We start from the raw sequence: 25,516 nt of genomic DNA, 5'->3' as shown, positions 1-25,516 counted from the left end.
AAACTTCTCAAGACTGAAGTCTAGAATATTTATAAATGGTCACTGGACATTCCTGACTTCTTGGGAGCTACTTGAGGGCTGTTAGAGTACCTCAGGTAAATTAGGGGAGGGGGCGGGGGCGACTACCAATGACAACATTGAGTAGACATATTGCATATATATTATACGCTTATTTTATCAGATTGATCTAGTAACACGAGTTGTAGCGCAAGGAAAATGAACGCATTATCAATTTTTCTTATTACTTTTGTATTTATTTGTCTGAAATGATATGCTCAGTAATTTGAAATTGGCATTGGTTTCTTTTGTTTTTGACGATCATTTATGGAAATATTCACAAAAGAGTGCTTGCCAGTGTCGTTCTCCTCCTCCTGAGTCTTCCTCCTGGGACCTTGGTCCTCCTCCTGGTTCCTCCTCCGGACCTCCTGGGTCCTCCTCCTCCTGGGTCCTCCTACTCCTCTTCATCATCCTCCTCTTCCTCCTCGATCATCAGTCCTCCTCCTCAGTCCTCCTCCTCATCCTTCTCGTCAGTCTTCCTCCTCCTCATCAGTCCTCCCCAAGTCCCCCTCCTCCTCAGTCCTCCCCAAGTCCCCATCCTCCTCCTATTCAGTCCTCATCCTCCTCCTCAGTTCTCCTCAGTCCTCCTCCTTGTAAGTCCTCCTCCTGAGTCCTCCTCCTCTTCCTGAGTCCTCCTCCTCCTAGGTCCTCCTCCTTCTCCTCCTCCTTCTCAGTCCTTCTCCTCCTCCTCCTCCTCCCTCTCAGTCATCCTCCTCAGTCATTCTCATCAGCCATCCTCCTCAGCCATCCTCCTCAGCCATCCTCATCAGTCCTCCTCATCAGTACTCCTCCTCCTAGGTCCTCCTCCTTCTCCTCCTCAGTCCTTCTCTTCCTCCTCCTCAGTCCTCCTCCTCCTCCCTCTCAGTAATCCTCCTCAGCCATCCTCCTCAGTCCTCCTCAGTCCTCCTCCTCCTCCTCAGTCCTCATCCTCATCCTCCTCTTCAGTCCTCCTCCTCCTGGGTCTTCTTCCTTCTCTTCATCCTCCTCCTCTTCATCCTCCTCCTCTTCCTCCTCAGTCCTCAGTCCTCCTCCTCATCCTTCTCGTCATTCCTCCTCCTCCTCAGTCCTCCCCAGTCCCCCTCCTCTTCCTATTCAGTCCTCCTCCTCCTCCTTAGTTCTCCTCAGTCCTCCTCCTTCTCATTCCTCATAAGTCCTCATCCTGAGTCCTCCTCCTCTTAGTTCCTCCACCTTCTCCTTCTCCTCCTCAGTCTTTCTCCTTCTCCTCCTCCGCCTCAGTCATCCTCTTCAGTACTCCTGAGTCCTCCTCCCTCTGAGTCCTCCTCAGTCCTCTTCCTGAGATCTCCTCCTCCTTCTGGGTCCTCCTTCTGGGTCCTCCTTCTCCTAGGTCCTCCTCTTTCTCCTCCTCAGTCCTACTCCTCCTCCTCAGTCCTCTTCCTCCTCCTCCCTCTCAGCCATCCTCCTCAGCCATCCTCCTCGGCCATCCTCCTCAGTCCTCCTCAGTCCTCATCCCTCCTCCTCCTGGGTCTTCCTCCTCTTCATCCTCCTCAGTCCTCAGTCCTCCTCCTCATCCTTCTCGTCAGTCCTCCTCCTCCTCAGTCCTCCCCAGTCCCCCTCCTCCTCCTATTCAGTCCTCCTCCTCCTCCTCATCAGTTCTCCTGAGTCCTCCTCCTTCTCATTCCTCCTAAGTCCTCCTCCTGATTCCTCCTCCTGGTTCATCCTCCTCTTAGTTCCTCCACCTTCTCCTTCTCCTCCTCAGTCCTTCTCAGTCCTCCTCAGTCCTCTTCCTGAGATCTCCTCCTCCTCCTGAGTCCTCCTTCTGGGTCCACCTCCTCCTAGGTCCTCCTCTTTCTCCTCCTCAGTCCTACTCCTCCTCAGTCCTCTTCCTCCTCCTCCCTCTCAGTCATCCTCCTTAGTCATCCTCCTCAGCCATCCTCCTCAGCCATCCTCCTCAGTCCTCCTCAGTCCTCATCCCTCCTCCTCCTGGGTCTTCCTCCTCTTCATCCTCCTCAGTCCTCAGTCCTCCTCCTCATCCTTCTCGTCAGTCTTCTTCATCCTCAGTCCTCCCCCAGTCCCCCTCCTCCTCCTATTCAGTCCTCCTCCTCCTCAGTCCTCTTCCTTTTCAGTCCTCCTGAGTCCTCTTCCTCTTCCTCCTGAGTCCTCCTCCTGAGTCCTCCTCCTGGGTCCTCATCCTCCTAGGTCCTTCTCCTTCTCCTCAGTCCTTCTTCTCCTCCTCCTCCCTCTCGGTCATCCTCCTCAGTCATCCTCCTCAGCCATCCTCCTCAGTACTCCTCAGTCCTCCTCCTTCTCTGTCCTCCTCAGTCCTCTTCCTGAGTCCTCCTCCTGAGTCCTCCTCCTCCTCCTCCTGAGTCCTCCTCCTGGGTCCTCCTCCTGGGTCCTTCTCCTCCTAGATCCTCCTCCTCAGTCATCCTCCTGGGTCCTCCTCAGCCATCCTCCACAACCATCCTCAGTCCTCCTCCTTCTCAGTCCTCCTGAGTCCTCTTCCTGAGTCCTCATCCTCCTCCTTCTCCTCCTGAGTCCTCCTCCTGGGTCATCCTCCTCCTAGATCCTCCTCTTTCTCCAATCATACATCTACGTCTCCAGTGTCTCCAATGTCTCCAATGTCTCCAAAAGCTTTGTCTCCAATATCTCAAATGTCCCCAATGTCTCCAATGTCTCCAATGTCTCCAAAAGCTGTGTCTCCAATGTTTCCAATGTCTCCAGGACATGTCTCTGCACCCTATCTTTTCAAAAAAGACAATGGAGACATTGGAGACATGTCACCCCCCCCCCCCCCCCCTTAAAATAAAGATCACCAAGTCTGTTCACAGAACGGCTGTTATAAATACTCATTCACCCATCATCTAACATCTTTAAGTGTATTAGGAGGGTAAGTCGAAGGGTTAATTCATGATTTTTCATTCGATTATAAGATTCAGATAGTTCAGCGAGTCGGCTACTTCTACCTTCACGAGAGCTAAACTTCAATTTACCTCTATCTGAACTGACTTGTACAGTGGTAGAACACATTACAACCGGGCTTATCATTTTACTTTTAAGTCAGATTTATCCTACTCTTATCTTGGAAAAAACATCTCGATCGTATCGTTATTAAACTAACTTGGAAACCATAAATAACTGTCAAAAATTCTGGGGACTTATGGGGACAAATGGTGAATTACGTCAACGAGTTGACCTCTAGTCCCCATGATTTTTAGTCCCCATTAGTCCCCAAAAGTCTCCATTGGTAGTCATTGGCCCCCCCCCCCCCCGACCTAGGCAGCGTAGCCGTCATATTTTGTAGCGACCTAGGCAGCAGCGTCATATTTTGTAGCGACCTAGGCAGCGTGGCCATCATATTTAGTAGCGACCTAGGCAGCGTGGCCGTCATATTTTGTAGCGACCTAGGCAGCAGCGTCATATTTTGTGGCGACCTAGGCAGCATCGTGGCCATCATATTTTGTAGCGACCTAGGCAGCAGCGTCATATTTTGTAGCGACCTAGGCAGCAGCGTCATATTTTGTAGCGACCTAGGCAGCAGCGTCATATTTTGTAGCGACCTAGGCAGCGTGGCCGGCATATTTTGTAGCGACCTAGGCAGCGTGGCCGTCATATTTTGTAGTGATCATATTTTGTAGCGACCGTTCATGTTTTCAGTTAAATGCTGCTTAGGTTACATTTGGACACAAAGGGAAGCACACAGTATTGTATATTATTGTAAATAAACTACATCTTCAGAGCCTGTAAAACATATAAGATAGGCACTCACAAAATTCATATAATCATGATAATCTAACGTAACACTAGCCTATCTCCCAGGTGCTATGGTAGCCCCGGCCCCGCCGCCTCCTCCTCGCAAGGAACCAGCCGATTGGGAGTCCCGCTTCAATTTCAGAACAGAAATACCTCAACCTGATATGTACGTGCCGAGCCCTAAAACATACCCCAGCAAGGACGCTACTATTAGAGGTATGTTACCATGGTTAATATTCATACTATCACATTACTACTTGTACATTACTTGTACATTGCATTGGTAGTACATTACTTGTACATTGGTAGTACATTACTTGTACATTGGTAGTACATTCCAACCGTAATGTTTGTAATTCTTTTCTTCTATTAGTTTGTTGTTTCTCCCATTATGTTTAGATTCTGCATGAAATTCATTTAAGCTACATTTAATAAGACAGTTGGAATAGTAAATCTGCAATCAATTTTAGAATTCCCTTTCATTGAAAAGAAAAAAAAGAGCAAATTTAACTTAAACTGCACATTTTACTGTTTATTGTCCTCTATAGTTTACACACGAGGATTATGGTTGAAATTAGTTTATAATACGATAATATTCAGATTCAGACTCGTTTAATTGCTTTTAATGAATGATTACTCACAATGTGGTATTAATTAGGCTAGTGGGTCTCTCTTCAGTTAAGAATAGCATATAGTGGTACATATAGTCCCTACATAATATTACATATTATACTTTATACATTATGTATAATGTATAATGTATATGTTTTTGTCAAATGAATTCGGTCCCTGAGATGGAGAAGAATTCTAAAACCTACACAAAAAGAGATTTATCTTTTCTACTGTTGTAAGAAAACATATAACATATAGTTTAAATTTGTATAATTGCTACAAGTACTAATCACTCACCACTAACTGTAACAATCTGCCAAGTTCCTTGTAACTTTGTGTTTAAGTTCTACCACTAACTTAGTTAAATATTCACAGTAAGAGACTTAAAACATTGAAGCTTTTGACTTTCGCGATTTAGTAACATTTTAAATATTTGGCAGGTTAAAGGATGAGGGGACCTTAGAATTTACTTTCAAATATTCGCGTTTAAGTCCTGTGAAAGTGTGTAGAATCAAAAAATACGCCGGACTGTGAAATCGATAATTCGTGCAATATCACGCCGCGCTCCTATTGGCTGATAGCAATTTTGGGCTGTGACGTCAATTATGTGTAAGACCAACGTGCGTGCGCGCACACCCTTCGCTCGTGTCAACATTTTGTCCTGTTCTGTTTTACTTACGTCGTGTTACCTTTGGCGTTTGCGAGAGCGGTATCTTTGGTTGCACTGAATTAGTCTAAGTTACGAATAATTCTCTTTAATAGTTAAATGTAACTCAGAAAGGCTTTCTTGTAGTTGTAGTAGGTATTTCTATTTATAAATAGCTAAGATAAGTAGCATCCGCTAACTAAACCACAAACTGCTATTTTGTTTTGACTTGTTTGAAACCCGATATGGACACAATTAAAAATCGGCATATTTCTTTATACAAGAATAAAGGAATGTATTTTATTACGTCAAGAGGGACGACAAACCGCCGCTGTATACTCACGAATACATCCGTAAGCCGATTCCTAAGACATTTCACGGCACTCCTAAGCCCAGCAAGCAAGTCCTGCTAGACGAGCGGCTAACAAGGATGTCAAAGCCTGCTCCAAGTATAGAGCTAGGGTGATAGTTTTATAATGGTACTTATATGCAATGTATTGTAACTGTATTCAACATTACCTAACATTATTATCTCAATGAATTATAGTATCTTATTTGTACATTGAAATATGATAATTGATCAAAAACCAAATATAAATGCCAGATGAAAGTACAGTTTAAAATATGGGTGGCTTATAATTGGATGTATAAAGACACTCTTTATATTTATAGTGAAAAAGCTTTCAAATGAACAAACTTTTAAGACAGCAAAGCGCCGCAACAGAAGATCTAAAAATCGATTGAATGTATGATGTAGTAGAATACATTTTACTAGCTGGCCCTTGGCGCCTCTAGTCCTATCTGAGTGCGCACGTGCGGTTTGGCACTGCGCGTGTACCGGCCTTTAGTTGTACACTCATTTATAATTTACCGTTTTAGTTTGCTGTGACTTGAGTGTAAAGCGTAACGAATGTGGATGTGTTCGTCTGCTATGCTTGGTATAATATTGCTTGGTGTAATAGTTGCAAATCTTGCTTACGTTATAAATAGTGTCACATAGTGAGTTAGAACTTAAAAGCTTGGTGCTTGGTGCTTGTCCAACTGGAATGAAGACATGCATTTCATACCTACCCGATCCGTTTTTATTAGGACCGTGTTGTGTTGATATGACATGTTGATATATCAACTGTGGTACGATACAGGGAGTTGCTAGGTGTTACGTTGGGAGCTATAAATATACATAATTTACATGCCTTTCTGTGTGACTTCAATCTTATTTCAGGTGTATCTCGGCTCATGGTTATCGTAGGGTGATAATTCTTTTTTCAACCGGTCATAAAAAGTCTCCTCTCCATTGGTTATAGGCTTGTTAGTATTGTAAATTGTTTATGTATTCTTAATTAGTAATTTAGTCAGCCCGCACGCTCATTTTACCTGTATTTCTATATGCGCGGATCAGAGCAACTCACATAATTGACGTCACAGGTTCAAATTGTTTTGGCTGGATATCTCGGCGCGCGAATGAAATACAACTTTGCGGATTTCACTAAAGTGGTTTTTACGATTAATGTAATAATATGATTTGCACGAGAAAAAAACTTTTTCTAAGGTCCCCTCATCCTTTAAAATTACTCACTTTAATGTTTGATGAGCTCGCGGTTCTCATATATACTTATTTTTAGTGTTACTAAAGTTTAAAACTATGATAGGAACGTTGATTTCATAAAAGGCGCAGGTTCTATACTAGTCGAGTTGTTTTCATATTAGATCATTGTTTTATATGAATGTATTGCCATGAAATAGCAGTGAAAGATCTGACTCTGTCAGTGGGCTGCATATTTCTTTAACATTACAGTTACATACATGCACACGGGACTTTTCTATATTGCCCTCAACATTTTACATTCCATAAAACCTCAATAAAAACAGCAGTTTAGCGGCCGTAAGCTGTACATGTTGCTTGAAAATATCCCTATATAAAATATGCAATATGAGTCACTAAATAATTTTATTTTAACAAAACCTTACAGCGAAGTCAATGAGGAGGCAAGAAAGACGAGAAAATTAAATTTTGTAAGATTAAACGTGTCGTCATTGTTACGTCATGGTTACAATTGTTACGTCATGGTTACAATTGTTACGTCATGGTTACAACTGGTACCATGGTTACAATTTTTACCATGGTAACAGTTGTAACTTTAGTTACTTTTAACATTGCGCTGTAAGGGGTCTTTGCCTGTTGTCAATTGTAGCTCTCATAACTTTTGGTCAAAATCGCTGAGTAAAGTAAATCGAACTGTTGTAAAGCAGAATAACTTTGCTGAATTGCAAACTATTATTTATTTCATATAGCTGGTTACTGGTTACTGGTTACTGGTTAATGGTTACTGGTTACTGGTTAATCTCAATAATGAGAGGGGGCTGTGTAGGAATTGTTCGCTTTGTGTGCCTAAAGAATGTTAAGTATGTGCAGGGTAAGCTAAATGTCTGCTCATGTCCTGTAATGAAGTTCCTGGTAATACGAGATGTGTAATGTAATCTAAGTACTTGTAAAGTCATGTGATACTACCACACCTGCTGAGTGCAGGAACACAGAGGCATTGTGTGATAAAATGTGGGGATCCGGGACATGTAGGTGTTTACAGGTGTTTACAGGTGTTTATAGGTGTTTATAGGTGTTTGGGTGTGTGCAAACAGTGCAAGTGTGTATATAAAAAGTGTGTATGTAAACAATGTGTATATAATAGTTGTGTAAACACTTGCTAAACAAACAAATGTAAATAAACACAAATCCCGCAGTCGCTAGGAAGTTACATTATAATACCACATAATAACACTGTGACCAGTTTTACAATACTAACTATTAAAGCACAAACAGCTGTTACACTGCTATTGTAATGCAACACTGTTACATTACAATAGTTACACTGCTATTTAATGTAACACTGTTACATTACAATAGTAACACTGATACACTGCTATTGTAATGTAACACTGTTCCTGTCATTAGGACGGAGCACAAGACGGAAGCAAGCTAAAGAACGGAGTGGTTTACCACAGAACATGGCAAGTAACACCAGACCTCTACCTTCAACCCCTGGAAGGGGGGCTCCCGCCCCTGCACCCCCCTTAACTAGAGGACCATCCTCAAACAGGGGGGCCCCTGTACCGCCCCCTTCTAGTAGAGGACCTCCAGCACCGCCCCCATCTAACAGGGGACCTCCATCCACTGGGGGCCGGGCCCCACCTCCTCCGAACTCTAGAGGCCCTCCAGTACCGAGAGGGGGACCACCCCCTATCCCTCGCTCCCAACCCCCACCACCTCCCTCGCGAGTGAACCCCCCTCCACCCCCACCCCCTAGATAGATATTTTAATTGAGCTGATGTTACTTTGATTCTGTTATGTTACAGTATTTCTAAAATCATTGGGCCGTTTTTGTAAGAGTTTTACAAAAAAAGAAAGGGATTTCAGTTCGCCTCTTGTTCAGTTGAATAAATTGGACACCAGTGAGAATAAACAGTACTGATTTGTATTATTGATGATATTTGCGTTGCTGTTAAGTTCAGTTTAATAAATTTACATTGAATTGCAGGATCTATTATTATTAGATCAAAAATATGTAATGTGATTTGTAAATGCCTACTCTTTGAATGACATCCACTTGGAAATTTTACTGTGACGTTTTTGTTAAACGAGAAAATGTCACCTTCTCCGATAATACTATTATATCATTTGGTTCTCGGTGTATAAATAAAGTAATTCACAGCTATTCAGTATATCAACCGATCATTTATTTTTGTATAGACTGAGCTAATTTTGAATAGTTTTTAAAGAATGATACGTTTTTAATGAATGATTCTTTTGGAAAATGATTACCGTTGCAATTGTGAGTTTCATTTATTCGCCATGATGTTAATTAGAGTTTAAATACTTCTGAGGCGTGTGCCTGTAAAGAATGCGAATAGCAATCCCAAAAACGTGTAAACTCTGGCTACGACCGAGTTGATGAATCCAGATTTTTGGAACATTTTTGGAACATTTTTGGAACATGTGCCAAAATTGTGCCAAAAGTGTGCCATGCATTTATTTGCCCTAATGAGCTCTAAATAGTGCCAAAAATAATTGTAAATGATGGATATATTTGCAAGCTAGGTCTAGGGGCCATCGAAAGTAGCATAACATTACCCAGGTTCATGGAATGAACGAAAATGAACAAAAATGAATATTGTCCTAAAAATGCTCAGAACGGTTTAAAATGGGTCGGAAAGTGTTTATATTAGTCCTAGGACCACTCAAACCAAGTTTGGGAATCTCTGCATGTCTAGAACCGATGTTACCAATGTTCCAAAATGTTCCAATTTTGGCACAATAATCCTCCTGAGAATCCAGATTTTTGGAACATGGGCACATCGAAGTATTGGCTGTATTTAAGTGCTGGGAAGCCTCAATTCGGTTTTCTAAGATGGATATAGGTAAAAACTAGGCCTAAGAGCCATCAAAACTCAAATAGCATTACCCAGGTTCATGGAATGAACGAAAATGAACAAACATGAATATTGTCCTAAAAATGCTCAGAACGGTTTAAAATTGGTCGGAAAGTGTTTATATTAGTCCTAGGACCACTCAAACCAAGTTTGGGAATCACTGCATGTCTAGAACCGATGTTACCAATGTTCCAAAATGTTCCAATTTTGGCACAATAATCCTCCTGAGAATCCAGATTTTTGGAACATGGGCACATCGAAGTATTGGCTGTATTTAAGTGCTGGGAAGCCTCAATTCGGTTTTCTAAGATAGATATAGGTAAAAACTAGGCCTAAGAGCCATCAAAACTCAAATAACATTACCCAGGTTCATGGAATGAACGAAAATGAACAAAAATGAATATTGTCCTAAAAATGCTCAGAACGGTTTAAAATTGGTCGGAAAGTGTTTATATTAGTCCTAGGACCACTCAAACCAAGTTTGGGAATCACTGCATGTCTAGAACCGATGTTACCAATGTTCCAAAATGTTCCAATTTTTGCACAATAATCCTCCTGAGAATCCAGATTTTTGGAACATGGGCACATCGAAGTATTGGCTGTATTTAAGTGCTGGGAAGCCTCAATTCGGTTTTTTAAGATGGATATAGGTAAAAACTAGGCCTAAGAACCATCAAAACTCAAATAACATTACCCAGGTTCATGGAATGAACGAAAATGAACAAAAATGGATATATGTCCTTAAAATTCTCAGAACGGTTTAAAATTGGTCGGTAAGTGTTTATATTGGTCCTAGGACCACTCAAACCAAGTTTGGGAATCACTGCATGTCTAGAACCGATGTTACCAATGTTCCAAAATGTTCCAATTCGAGTGGTCTTAGGACCAATACAAACACTTTCCGACCAATTTTAAACCGCTCTGAGCAATTCCAAAGAGTTTACGAAAGAGTCATAAGGCCAATCAACAGACTATTCATTTACTGTACTGTTAAGATGGTTCGGTATTCTGCACCCCTCGTATCGGTTCTGGGCATGCAGTGATTCCATAAACAGTCAGACAGTCACACAATGTACACCCTATTGTATCACATCACTTCGTGTAATAGATGTGTGGAAGCAAATAAAGATGTGATCTGAATAAGGTGATCCGAGCGTAGCAAGGTTCTCCGATCTTATTTGGTGTGATCGGATGTAGAGGCGTAAGATCAGATCAGGTCATCAGCAATAGGATTAACTTAGCAAGCTTGTTGATGAATAAGAAGAGAATAAATAGATAATTAAGTTATACAAATCATTTTCCCTCTCTGTTAACCACAACAACTACAACGACAATGAATCCCTTCACTAAATTGATGAGCCTACCTCTTTATCTACCAGTTCAAAGAAGCACCAGCAGTCCACCTCACTCAACCAACCCCTTCACCAGCAACCTTCAACCCTCAACCAACTCATTCACCACCAGCCTACCTAACGCAACCAACCCCTTCACCAGCAACCTACCTCGCGCCGCTCAACCAACCCTTTCACCTGCAACCTTCATCCCTCAACGAACAAATACAGCTAATGATGTCAAAAATTTATATCAATATATTGGGGGATTATTAAAACCAAAATAGTTGCCCAATAAAATAATTTCTGCCTTCTCTTGGAGGTACGTGTGCTAATTGTACATAATTCTGAATGCAACTTTAAGACTCTGTTGGACGAAAATATTGACTCTTTGCCACCATTTTCTTACCATTCTGAGCGCTTTAAGGAAAATTTTCATTTTTGTTCATTTTCGTTCATTCCATGAACCTGGGTAATGTTATTTGACTTTTGATGGCTCTTAGACCTAGTTTTTACCTATATCCATCTTAGAAAACCGAATTGAGGCTTCCCAGCACTTAAATACAACCAATACTTCGATGTGCCCATGTTCCAAAAATCTGGATTCTCAGGAGGATTATTGTGCAAAAATTGGAACATTTTGGAACATTGGTAACATCGGTTCTAGACATTTTTTTTTTTTTTTTTTTTTTTTGTCGCGACACCCACTGACCACCGTCATATAGAGGTGGCGACCCTCCACTTGGGGAGCGTCCTACTGGAGTCCATCCATCTGCATTAAGCCCCTTCCCTGAGGGCCACTGGATGATAATACCTGCTAAGGTATCAGCCGAATCGGGGTTGCACCTCCGGAGATTTACTAACTTGGTCCCTAGGGAAGTTCTGGGTGGTTACCCTGGCCGCTCAACACCATGAAAGGATGACGCCCGTGCTGAGTAATGCTGGCTCTTGAGACTTGGTGAGACGTAGGTAGCTAATGGCGGTTGCGGGTGTGCTAACGTTTGGATAGTGTGTTAGGTGGTGGGGAACTGTATTGATACTATCTGCCTTATGGTGGCTGAGCTAAAACGTGAGGGTTTGTGACGTCACGTGAGGTGGACTCTCACTCAGTCCAGAAATAACAGGAGCAGGGATCATATTGTACGACACAGGAAATACAGGTTCAGATCCAGGGTCCATTTATGCCATTACACACATTACACACGTTTGGTGTGGTAACTACTATACATTACTCCCATAACACTCCCACAATGTAGCGATACTCCCATTGCACTCCCACATTGTAGCGATACTCCCATTACACTCCCACAATGTAGCGATACTCCCATAACACTCCCACATTGTAGCGATACTCCCATTACACTCCCACAATGTAGCGATACTCCCATTACACTCCCACAATGTAGCGATACTCCCATAACACTCCCACATTGTAGCGATACTCCCATTACACTCCCACATTGTATGTTGTAGCGATACTCCCATTACACTCCCCGAGGGGGCGGCAAATTTGCAAACAGGGGGGCAGCAGAACCCAGCGGGCTAATTAATGTAGAGACTGGCAAGCAGAACGGCTATATTAACAAGTGGTTTAATCCGGTTTGGCTTGTCATGATCGAAATACCGCACCGCACCGCACAGGTTAGTGTCACGTGGGAGTCAGGTGAGTGTTATTGGTACTAGCGGGAAGCAGTTCTGTGCGCGCACCCGCTGTTTATGACTGCGCGCCAATCTTTGCTTATATCTGGGGCGTTAGTCGATCGTTGCCGGTAGAGTCCTGGTACATAAGGGGGCCCACTAGCGCTGTCGGCTCTATAGTAACCCGATGAGCTGGCGTATTCAAGGCCCACCATGGCTTTTGCGAGTTGCCTCGTGAGTTAAACTGGTGTATTCATAGCCCACCATGGCATTGCGAGTCCCCTCGCTAGGCACAAGATTCTTTTATAGACACTAATGCTGCCTCGCCACAAAGTGCAATGCGGACAGACATGAGCCCTGGAAGAACCAGTAAAACCTGACAAGGATTCTCACCCTGTCACGGTTCTAGACATGCAGTGATTCCCAAACTTGGTTTGAGTGGTCCTAGGACTAATATAAACATTTTCCGACCAATTTTAAACCGTTCTGAGCATTTTTAGGACAATATTCATTTTTGTTCATTTTCGTTCATTCCATGAACCTGGGTAATGCTATTTGAGTTTTGATGGCTCTTAGGCCTAGTTTTTACCTATATCCATCTTAGAAAACCGAATTGAGGCTTCCCAGCACTTAAATACAGCCAATACTTCGATGTGCCCATGTTCCAAAAATCTGGATTCTCAGGAGGATTGTTGTGCCAAAATTGGAACATTTTGGAACATTGGTAACATCGGTTCTAGACATGCAGAGATTCCCAAACTTGGTTTGAGTGGTCCTAGGACTAATATAAACACTTTCCGACCAATTTTAAACCGTTCTGAGCATTTTTAGGACAATATTCATTTTTGTTCATTTTTGTTCATTCCATGAACCTGGGTAATGTTATTTGAGTTTTGATGGCTCTTAGGCCTAGTTTTTACCTATATCTATCTTAGAAAACCGAATTGAGGCTTCCCAGCACTTAAATACAGCCAATACTTCGATGTCCCCATGTTCCCAAAATGGTTACAAAAATCAAAATTGGAACCACCTTCACATCGGTTCTAGACATGCAGTGATTCCCAAACTTGGTTTGAGTGGTCCTAGGACCAATGTAAACACTTTCCGACCCATTTTAAACCATTCTGAGCACTTTGAGAATAATGTTCATTTTCGTTCATTTCTGGTCATTCCATGGGTAATTTTATACGACTTTTGATGGCTCCTAGGCCTAGCTTACGGCTATATCCATCTTAGAAAACCGAACTGAGCCTTCCCAGCACTCAAATACGGCCAATACTGCGATGTGCCCATGTTCCAAATTTATGGATTCATCTAAAATTATCGACGTTGAATTGTAGCAAATTACTAGCAAAATACTCCTTCAGGAATGTTAAAAGCAAACCTGTTTTCGCGCGCACGTACCGTCATCTTGCATGCGCGCATAGTGGATTTAAGCGACTGCCACCCTACTTTGTTAGGTCATCATCTCAGATAGGGCTTCTTGAGTGGAACGAGATACTACTACGGGCTCAGATGCCCTGCACAAATTCTTAAGTCACTTTCCTCACTTACTTTGATATCTGGTAAGGTCTATACGGCAACATACCTGTCAGGCCCATAATAATTAATACGTAATTCTGGCCAGCCCAGTAGGCATGGTTCATGCCTTTGTTTAGTCCAGTCCTCCGACCTCTTGTATCCAATGATCATTACTTATTTGTTTAGTTGTAAAAGGCACGTATTAACGAATTCCAAAAGATATCAGCAATATTTATTTTCGAATATTCCAAATGCAGTGAGTATTCAGAAACCCTATGTAATATCACAAATATTTAGGAGTGAGTAGAGGTAAACATTATTTAAAATTGAAAATGTTAAAAACATTTTGGAATTCTCCAAAATGTTGGCAGTACCAGACGTACCCTTATGGGGGGGGGGGGTTCCCCAAGGGGAACCCCCCCCCCCCCCCCCCCTTATATAGAATAAAAATACTTTCTAATAGCTACTTCCACACCTGAACAGTAACCCTCAATGTAAGTGGAACACGTGTAACGTGACCATGCTCTAAACTGGCTCCTCTACAGAACTGGGATTCTCAGATACTGCCAATATAAACACAATCATCAGGGCATTTATTAAAACTTCTATGCAGAGAAAAGTATTTAAGATAAGTGGAGAGAATTCAGAGTACTGTACGTCCTAGGAAACATAGGAGAAGTCTGTCCCGCTATAATGTTAACAGATAAGTTAGACCTCTTTATATTGTTCTGAGATCTCACTAACGAATGTTCTCCTTTACTAAGTGGCATGGTAGGTGTCTCACTGCACACTATCCAACCCTTGATAACCGATCTGAAGGATTCTAGTCTGAAGGCGAAGAGATAGGGGTTAACCACCGGACCGATGTAGGTTAGCCACCATGATATGTCGTATAGAGTGGGGAGGTAACAGTTGTGTTCTTCGTAGAAGTGGGAGGACTGGGTCTGGTTCAGAATGATGAATATTATGTAGTAGGGGATCCAACTGTTTGGGTGAAGTGGGTGTTAGGAATGTGTTTAGTATATTAATTACGACTAATATGGGTTGGTCTAATACTAATTGCGGGAGAATCTGAGAACGGAAAGCCCAAATAAGTGTCCGGGAATTCCACGGGAACATATTCAGTGAAATTCCTTATTTCACCAACTCTCCCGTAATTACTTTTAGTATTAGCGGTAATTAGCCTCATCAGACGCAAGTTGAAAGTCATGGTTGACCAATTATCGTCTCTATAATGATTGAACTGAGATGAAGAGACGTTACAGTTCAATTTCATCGCTACATGTTTCTGTGGAATTCCAGGAATCTGTGTTTGGCTTCTCGGATGCTGCCTACCTTACTCGGGAATATTATGACTGGGATAAAGTGGTGGGTTTTGGAAAATTTCGCCATATTTTTCCCGGTCATTAATTTTCCCAGTCATAAACTAACCCGCTATATTAAGATTCCCGAGTACAGTAAACTAATAGTAATGCATTTTGATGCTTGGTGGGTTTTGGAAAATTCCGCCATATTTTTCCCGGTCATTAATTTTCCCAGTCATAAATTAACCCGCTATAATATTCCCGAGTAAGGTAGTTCCTAATCTTTTCGATTGAAAGGTTATAAAATATACTAGCTGAAGATGACTAACCTTACAATAAAGACTGTGACCACTACAATTGTTGTAGATAGGGCTCTGATATAAACTGGAGTGAAACTCTTGTTGGCTACACCGTCACCGTTACCATGGTTACGTGCTACAGTCTCTTGCTGTCTATTCATGTTAGCCACGTGATATCTTATCACAAACAGCACGTACCTGGAATTTGTACTGTAAAATATTGTGAAAATATAAAATATAGTGTAAACGCAGGAAATAGTGTAAGCGAGCGACAGATTTCATTCTCTGTTCCCAATATTGGGTTTCGGTTAAAATAATTTAATACAGTAACACTAACGTAGGTAACTACTCAAACTCAAAGTTGGAGATTTGAATACATTCCATAAAACATGCGATGGTTTGAAGTATACTTAGTCGAAATATTGTGATAAAATTTGAAGTCGAAATTCGAAGTTGAAATTCGAAATCGGAAGTCGAAATTTTGCAGTCGAAATTTGGAGTCGAAATTTGAAGTCGTTTGCAGTCATAAACTGAATAATAACTAAACGATGGTAGTCATTATCGTCAAACGTTTTTAGAGAAGTTGTTTTTGACAAAACTGATCATCTCTAAAGTTAGAAAATGTTCCTGCTTCTCCTCTTCTTGACAAGCTCAATTAGTGGTGAGTTATTAGTTTATAGGTTAAACTGTTTAATTGTTTAAGTTCTTATTCAATTAATGTTACTAGCTGGAACCCGTCTAACCCTCAAATTGTGTCTAGACTCAAGAGACTAAAATGATTATTACCTATTTAATTAGCAAATTTTTTTCATGCTGATTTGAAGGCCACTAAGGCAACTGCCCCAGTCAAAAAATGTTTCAGTTTTATATCTTTTACGGTTTTTGTGGAACGTCGTGTTAACTAGTTGATGCCTTGGTGTCAGTAAAATGGTACGGATATACATATATATATATATATTTTGTAGCTGTACTCCTACACATTAAAAGTCGGTGTTGATTAGATCTTCGAAATAAGTCTTTGCATCATTTTATTAAACATCGTTATCTGAGATAAAATTGTTCTAAAAGCAACTGGAATATTCACAAATCTTTAAAATAACTTACAAACTAGGAAAGGAAAACAAGTCTTAGGAAGACGTACAAAACTATGTGACTTAAAACGGTACAAAACTAAAATATACTGAGTAATAATCAAACGAAAAGAATGGCTGCGTACATTTTATCTAATCTATTAAAGATTAGTTTCTCGGAAAAAACTAGATTTCTCTGAATCAAGCACTAAAAATATATAAATAGTAATGAATATAACACGTCTCTGATAGCAATATTGTAAACTAAACACGGGTTTATAGGCTGAGATCATGTCAAATAAAATAAATAAACTAAACACTAAGCTCCAGCGGATTTAAAAAGGATGTGGTTACTATCGAGGGTGTTCATACCCCCATAACGCTCAAGGGTTTTCAATTGGGTCTGGTAGAACCCCTCTCTAGCTTCCATGGCCTTTTCCCTATCTGCTTGACTTATTTCAGGTTTAAATTCAAGAGCGTCCACTATAATAACAGAAAGGTGCGTACTAAGTGAAGTGTTATATAAGGCTACTGAACTAAAATCTAAGTCATGATCAATATCTAAAAAGTGATTTACTAACTTACAACTTCTGATAACTTTCTTAATGTGGCTCTTATGATTAGAAAATCTCTTAGGGAGATTAGAAGTAGTATATCCTACATACGACTGTTTACAAGTTCTACACTCCATTAAATAAATAAGGTTATTACTCTGACAAGTTATATATTTAGTAATAGGGAAAACTTGTTTAGAATGGTGACTACTAAATTTGGAACAAGGGGACAGGAAACTTTGCTCACAAACACAGGCATGGCACCCTGCGTTGTCAGCCTCCCGAACAGCCGGCAATATTGCAGCGTCTGGTTCAAGAAATTTTTTTTTTTTTTTTTTTTTTTTTTTTTTTTTTTTTTTAAATTATAAAATGCAACCTACTAAAACCAATGGGGCCCTCCCCGGGGTCATTACTCTTGCATTTGCGAGAGTCGTCCCTAAGGTGTGAAAGTAGGTCAAGATTTGTTCACACCAAGCCCTAGCATCGCTATTTGCTGACCATCTGCCTTCACTGAAGGTATGTTTTTAGAGAGTGGAGGCCGACCGTCAGCTTGGGATGCAGGGCCAAGTGGTCAACAACGTCAAGGCCCCCTTCCACATGGGCCATGTTGGTTTTGGCAGATACTGTGGTAATAAGATATGAAGTGAATGAGTGAAATGAAGTGATTGAAAAGGGTGTAAAAGAGGAAGAGCTTGTAAGGTAGTTTAGGAATGGAAGGAAGCAGGGCATGTACTACAAAAAAACAGTTAGTAGTACTGTTATGTAGGATATTAACAATAACCATTGATAATAAATAACAAAGACAGCAATATAAATGGGGTGGACAATTTGCCCTAATCGGCCAAGATCGACACAATAGAACTTTTGTGGCCTATTTTGTCACCAGTAAGTGAAAGTTTAAGAAGTTTGATATATCCCTGCCAGATCGGCATGTCCCCTGCCTGAAATCTTTTGCTAATGTACCATTTGGCAACAACATTAAAATAATTTATAATTTGTGAAGTGTGATTACAAACTATAAAATTAATTTTATTGGGGTCTTTGTAATTTCTATCGATTTTCCTTTTTATAAAGTCTTCAAGTATTGTGATGAAGCTATTTGTGTGGATACAATGGAGATAGATATGAGGGATTGTTTCTAAGTATGTGTTACACAGGCTACACATGGGAGTATCTGTAACAATTTTCATTTTGTGTCTCATGTATCTACACGTCGTGATCCTCATTAAAAGCTTGTACTGAAATTGAATCAACTTAAAATTTTTAGATACTAAGAAAAATAGGTTGCTAAGAACGACCGCGCCCAATCTATTGGTTGATTATTTAGGTCAATAACCCATTGACGTAATGAGGACAGCTCGTTTGGGCAGATAGAGTCGTACATTTTATACCGAATTTTACTTCCCTTCACCTGTCCAGTTACAGAATGTAAAAATTTAAGTTTTATATTTGTGTCAACAAACTCGATATTCCTTGAGTTAATAGTGGGGCAGTTATATCTCCGTATCCCCATGATAATGTTACAGTACTCAGTTTTGGAAATAGTATTTGGAGACAACTCCCACTTGTTAATGAACATATCGTAGTTAAGGATTGTACTTTGGTCTATAGAAAGAAAATCTGAGATGTAAAATATTCCCTTATCAATCAGATGATTGTTCCAAAGTTTGGCCCCGATGTCGGTTATTGCTTGGTTGTACCACACGCAGTGATCAATAGAACCCAAGGCTGCATTTACCGAACTTATCTTCCACTCAGTGTAACAATTAAGGACGTCTTGAGTAAAATGGCAGTTGGTTTTAGCGAGACCGTTTTCTACGGAGATGGTGATATGGGCAGGAAATTTCAGCTGCATAATCATAATATCTTTCCAAGTGTGGTGAAAGGAATTATTTAGTAGCTTGGATATGAGGCTGGTTTTAAGACCTATAATAAAATCAGATAAATAAAAAAGTCCCAGGCCTCCATGTTCCTTATTTCGGGTAATAATCTCACGTTTTACTTTATCGCGTTTGCAACCCCAAAGAAAATGGAAAATAGCCGTGTCAAAGATTTTGATAAAGGAAGCATCCGGTCGAGGGAGAGGAGAAACAAGATATGTTATTTGGGAAAAGAGAAGGGTTTTAATGACTGTGCATTTACCCATCAGCGTCAGATCCCTCTTGCTCCATCGGTTTATCCAAGACTGAACCTTAATCAATTTATCATTATAATTACTGTTGACAATATCCATCAGTGAGCCATCGTTCATATAAACTATACCCAAAGCGGTGAAGTTATTTGTTATAAAATCATTGCCGTATAAACTTTGAAGGGATTCTAGTAGAGTTGTATTAAGACGAGCTCGACCTAAAGGAATACATTTAGTTTTGTCGATGTTAGCTTTACACCCCGAGCACTGAGCAAAAGTTCTGAGTTCTGTCATAACCGCCTCTACACTTTCAATTGAAGCTTTCAGAAACAGATCAGTGTCGTCTGCAAAGAGACTCTGTAAGATTTCCACACCTGATATGTTAAGACCCCTGATATTAGGATTAATCTGAATTTTATTCGAGAAAGTTTGGGCCACAATCAGAAAGAGAATAGGAGACAGTGGACTACCCTGGTGAAGACCTCTTAGAATATAAATAGGCGAGCTTAAAAACCCATTAATATTGGCGTAGCTAAAGCATGCTTGAAAAGCCACTTTAATCAGTTTAATAATGTATTCGCTGAAACCCAATTTTTCAAGAGTACTGAAGACAAAGTTATGTTCTACCGAATCAAAACACTTTTCAAAATCAATCTGTAAAAGGAGGCCCTCTTGTTCTGTGTCGTTGTTAAATGATTCCAGAACCATTGACATGAGAATAAGATTATCTGCTGTACTCCTGCCCGCTTGAAAGCCTGACTGGGTTTTGCTGATTATGCTAGGGATAGCCTTCATAATCCTATTTTTAGCTATATGTGTGAAGATTTTATAGTCAATGTTTAGCAGAGTAATAGGTCTCCAATTCTTTATGTAATTAAGTTCCACTGGGCTTTTTGGCTTGGGAATAAGAGTAAGAATACCTATTCTCTGCGAGGGCGACAAGCATCCCCTGTTAATAGATTCTAAATAGGAGTTATACATGATCTGCCTGATATCCATCCAAAAAGTTTTGTAAAATTCAGCAGAAAGCCCGTCCCAACCTGGAGATTTATTGTTTGTTAACTTATTTACAATAGCATCCATTTCTTGCAACGTGATAGGCCCCTCCAGAGTTTCCGTAATTTCTTGTGGGATTTGCTTTAAATCGCTACTGGTTACATAATCATCTATCTCAGTGGGAGATGGGTTAGTTGAGTTATACAGGTTCTGATAAAAGTTAACCACGTGACTGGAGATGTTTTCCTGGTCCGTGAGGTCATTGCCTTCGATGTCTATCAGTTTACTAATACTTTTTTTCTTGCCGTTTGATTTTTCCAGTCCAAAAAAGTATTTAGTCGAGCGCTCCCCCTCCTCTGTCCACTGCACACGTGATCTAGTAATTGCACCTCTCACCTCCTGATCTATAATATGATTTAAATCTAATTCTGCTTCAAATAATTTCTTCTGTAGTATCGTACAGTTTGTTAGGTTCGAATCTTTTTTACAATCTTCAATATCTTTTTTTAACTTTTCTTTTTTTACTGTGATTTCTTTTTTTTTCTTTTTACCAAAAGTCATTGCGAACTGTTTTATTTTGATTTTTATAACGTCCCAAAGACCCCCGTAAGAATCGAAGCTATCCTCTTTAGTATTGTCAATGAAGAGAAATTGACTAGCAGTGGCTTCTCCATCTCTATCACTGCTTACAGTTCCACTAGCACGATACTTATTGTGTACAAGCATGCCACCGATAGTTTGATTCTTTCGGTGACTTACAAATACACTGTCAGCACGTACTAGCTTCTTCAAGGCTGGATCGAGATAAAGAAGGTGCTTATACTTGTGAATAATGCTCCCCATGTTTGGAAGTGCTGGATATATATTATATACACCTATCCCCATCTGAGTTGTCACCTATCACCTTAATGACAACCCAGATCCCAGAAATAACAGTCCACTCACCGAAGGAGAATAAACTTAACAACTCTACGTATGATCGGCACTCTGACAACCTTGCAACACCCAAAGGCTCAGAACCCTCCAAGGACGCCTACTTCACAGGATTCGGCGACCCAACAATCACTCCAGTGCCCCGAATCAAATCGAGAGGTATGCAGCAGACACTAAAAACACTGCTGCACACACCATCGCTGTCCCCGCGCCAGTTAATACAGGAGAAACATCGTACTAGGAGACACTCCTTCTCGAACCGTATCACTGCGGCCGCTCCGAAGGTCACCGATGAGGACATAAAAGCCCAGAATAGAACACGTCACATATCGGAAGGTGATGTAGCATCCCTGAAAGCGATCAACACCGATGGGAAGCTACTACAGTACGAAAGGTATCAGATCCAGGGCCAAGGCCTCCATAAATGTGACGGTCATTCCTTTGAACTGAGTGATCGATCTTTTTTTGAAGGTTCCGAAATCTCAATTGATTCCGTGCAGTCAGAAATCAAAGTTGCCCTTCGTGAAGTTTCACCAGAAATCACGCCGGGCCAAGCCAAATCAAGCTGCACCGAATTGTTCTGGCGACCCAGTGTTGTGAAAGCATTGTGCAATGATCTTACTTCAGGTCTACCGCCAAATACACCCAGTCCTGGCCACCCTGAGGACAAAAACTCCCTTAAAACCTTGCTCGCAACCATAAACAACCGTGTTGGAGCTCTAACAAACAAAAATACCTTGTTCAACGGGCTCAGAATTATATATTCATTTGACAGGACCTCCAGAATGCCTCTGAAGAACACTCATAAAGATGACAATATGCCTCTTGTTATTCTACATATAGGAAAACCTAGAGACCTCAGTATCACCCCTCTCAGGTTTAACCCAGCCGTAGAAGACACCGAAGTCTGTGATGTCAGTCTAGGTAACTTTAGCCTCGTTACTCTATACCCAGATTCCATTAAACATCTACACTGCTATTTCTCTCCTGAGCTAAAGAAAAATGAGGGCGGTGACGAACAAGTCCTGATCATCCCGTATGTCGAAAACGTAGTAGAAGCTATTGATGAACCAGAAACTCTTCAAGCAACGGAATCGCAACCGGACGAAACTGAGCCTCCTGCTGCCGACATAACCACACCAGCATCAGCTAAAGAAACAGCCGTCAGTCTACCTGCGTTTACCAATGAAACAGCTCACCATATCTCAAACAGTGTTCCACCTCCTCTTGACCCTTGTTTCATCAAACACAGTGAGGACCAAACAAGTGTCACCAACTCCCCAGTTGCAGTCTTCGACCCAAGAAGCAATTTGAACGAGCAGTCCAACATCTGCGAAAAGCCTGCTAGAATTACATCGGGTAAAGAGAAGGTTCTCGGAGTTCCTAATCTGGACAATAGCGCCTCCATCGTGTTTAGATACATCACACTCGATCTCCTTAAAAACGCAGCAAACACATACAAAAAGAGCGCACTGGTGTCATTAGCATCGTCTCTCGGATTGAAAGGCTCCAACAATGTCACCACCAACAAAAAGAAGCTCTGTGACCTTCTCGAAACCTGTGAGACCACTGGTTCTAAGGAAACCGCAAAACTAGTCACACACCTTATAAACAAACTGGAGGACACCGTGATCAAATTTGAGCTCCTAGCAAACAGCCTCCCACTGAGCAATTCAGCCAGGGAAAGGAAAACTGACCTGGTTACGTTCTGCACAAACCGACACGTAAGCAGCGAAATTACTAGGCTAGTGTTCGATAGTCCAAATGAGGAAGCACCTGGAAACTCGATTTGTAGTAACGTCATACAGTCGCAGAATACGGAACATTATGATAGCGAGCCAAGTCCACACGACCCGGGCGATTACATAACCCCTGGTGGACCGTTATCCGGCAGCTCCGACACAAAATTTGATTTCTTAACACCCCAGGCACAACAATGCCCTAAAATTCCGAAAAAGAAAAAGGGGAAGAGCAACAAAAAGAAAAAGAGAGGGAAACGCACCGATGATCAAAGCTTATCCATCTCAGGTGACACTCAGAAATCTCACCGAAAAACCTCTGATGCCTCCGTTACAAATGATGCTAGGATTATCACCAATGAGCTTACTACGGAAGCCAGCGATGGAAACCAACCAACTCGTGATGATAACCCTGAGGATCACCTGACCCTGAACGGTTGCAATAACTGCTCAGACCTGAAACATTCGATGTCTGTACTTCAAGACAGTCTACTCGAACTCAAAGAAGAGATGCTTCAACAAAAAGCATTCTCTGACCTCATCCTATCATCCCCAACCACATCTGAAAAATGTGTGTCATCCATCTTTAAAAAGAAAGTTGGCCCAATTGAGACCAAGCTTAATGGAATTCGGGCTGACCTCGACCAACTTAGATCAGCAGTAGACGAGCAGAACTTAATTCTCGAGAGACTGATCAACTTCAAAGCTCAGTTCTCGGACGAACTAAACACGATACAAAGTACGACTCTGAAAGTATTGTCTTCTGCCAATTCCGCTAACAAACAGAGGATCGAGACCCTCGAGATCGGCCAAGAAAACTTGACGAAAGCCACGAAAGGAATTGCCAAGTCTGCACTCAATCAATCACATGCCTCAACCCAAGAACTTAAACATGAGCTTCGCCCCATCGTCGAGGCAATTGAAACCACAAGCGCATCGAACAGTTTCAGAATTGAAACCCTGGAGATCAACTTAGAGGACACGATACAAGCTCTAAACGCTGCTGAACAACCCGCAGTGAATAATATACCAGCGGCACTCAATAGTCCTTCCACAGGGAACTCCAAGCCAACACTCAAACGCAAGAAATTCAGAGTACACCGTAACAGCTCCAGCGATGCCACAGCACGTTCAGGTGAAAGCGAGCCCAAGCAAGCAGAGATGTCCTGGGCAGAGAGGGTTGATCAAAGCAACAAGACGCCATTCACGGTGGCAAACAAGCAGAACATGAAAAACCACAATGAAAGGGGCTCTAGAGGCGATCGACCCTCTAGCGAAATGAGGCGAAGTCGGGAGAACCTCAACACTAGAAGCCGCCAATATGACCTCGGAAACAGAATAGAACATACTAACCCCCCCGATCGGGGTTCCAGTGAAACAAACTCTGCCGCTGAAGCTAAGGCTAGCTACAGGCGTCACACAGTTCTTCTCATCCATGATGAGAGCTTTGACGAGTTTGACCCGAGGCGATTTAACAGTCAGTTTAATGTTCACTGTTTTAAAGCAGATAGTTACTACGATATGCTGAAAAAATCAAAGAAGCTCAACAACACTATAAAAAGACTAAGACCTGAGTGCATTTACATTCACACAGGGAGCAACGATTTCCTTAAAAAGAAATCAAGTCTTGTAAGCAATGTAAAGGAACTCTACGAACATTTACTGAACACCACAAAGGCTCAAATATGCTTTTCAGCGCTGATACCCTCCTCCAACAACTCTAGCATCAATGAAAGAATACAAGTCGTCAATGAGGAGACCAGAAACCATGTTAGCTGGCTCCACAAACACAGGCCGGATGTCAAAGATAGGATCTTCACCTTTTCAAACGATAAAATTGGCGATCAAAATTCTTATTCGTTCAACACTGGATTCGAGCTAAGGCAGAGAGGTCAAAAGATGCTTTGGCTTCGCCTCCGGGAGGGTCTGAGGAAGACCCTGCGACTCCCCCGAATAAGCTACCACGACAATGATAAAACAAGACGCAGCACCAACAGGTTTAGCAATGACTAAACCCACATCAACGAGGTCCCGCCACTCCCTTAAGTTTCTGTGCTGGAATATCAACCACTCTCGGGACAAAATTGAAGGAGCCAAGGTTGATATAACCGAAATTCGTGAACTACTTGACAACCACGATATTTTTGCTCTGCAAGAAACAAAAGGGGAGATCAACTTAAGTAACTACTGTTGCTTTAACTCTAACAGGAAGGGATCAAATTCAGGTGGAGTATGCATCGGAGTTCACAAAAGCTTAAAAGCTGGTGTAACCAACGTTCGTATGAATTCCACGGAAGATATCGTTGTAGTTAAGCTTAAAGCTAACTACTTCGACCTAGACCGAAACACCTATATTATCAATGTCTATGACTCACCCAAAAATGGATCCTACAAGAAGCGAAGAAAAGGTCTGGAAACTGAAGACAGTATGTCAACTCTAGAGGATCTTCAAGAATTCCTGGCTGGAGTTCCTCTGAACGAGGATATCATTCTTCTCGGGGATTTCAATGCTAGAACTGGCACTCTGGACGACATGTTATCAGACCATA

At 41.5% G+C, this 25,516-nt stretch overlaps 1 protein-coding gene across 2 annotated transcripts in view; it reads left to right on the top strand.

The window, feature by feature from the left end:
• LOC134825215 (basic proline-rich protein-like) overlaps positions 1–8,851 on the top strand; it is a 43,869-nt gene extending 35,018 nt beyond the window's left edge. For both annotated transcript variants that reach the window (XM_063837369.1, XM_063837368.1), the window contains 2 exons: positions 3,835–3,984; positions 7,977–8,851. In XM_063837369.1, coding sequence (XP_063693439.1) covers positions 3,835–3,984; positions 7,977–8,332 — 506 coding nt within the window. In that variant the 3' untranslated portion in view covers positions 8,333–8,851. The remainder of the gene's footprint in view (positions 1–3,834; positions 3,985–7,976) is intronic.
• The last annotated feature ends 16,665 nt before the right edge of the window (positions 8,852–25,516 follow it).

The sequence above is a fragment of the Bolinopsis microptera genome, chromosome 13 (assembly GCF_026151205.1).
Source record: "Bolinopsis microptera isolate Bmic1 chromosome 13, MBARI_Bmic_1.0, whole genome shotgun sequence".
In the NCBI taxonomy this organism is placed as follows: domain Eukaryota; kingdom Metazoa; phylum Ctenophora; class Tentaculata; order Lobata; family Bolinopsidae; genus Bolinopsis; species Bolinopsis microptera.
The sequence above is the reverse complement of the archived record's forward strand: the minus strand, read 5'-3'. Positions and strand labels throughout refer to the sequence as shown.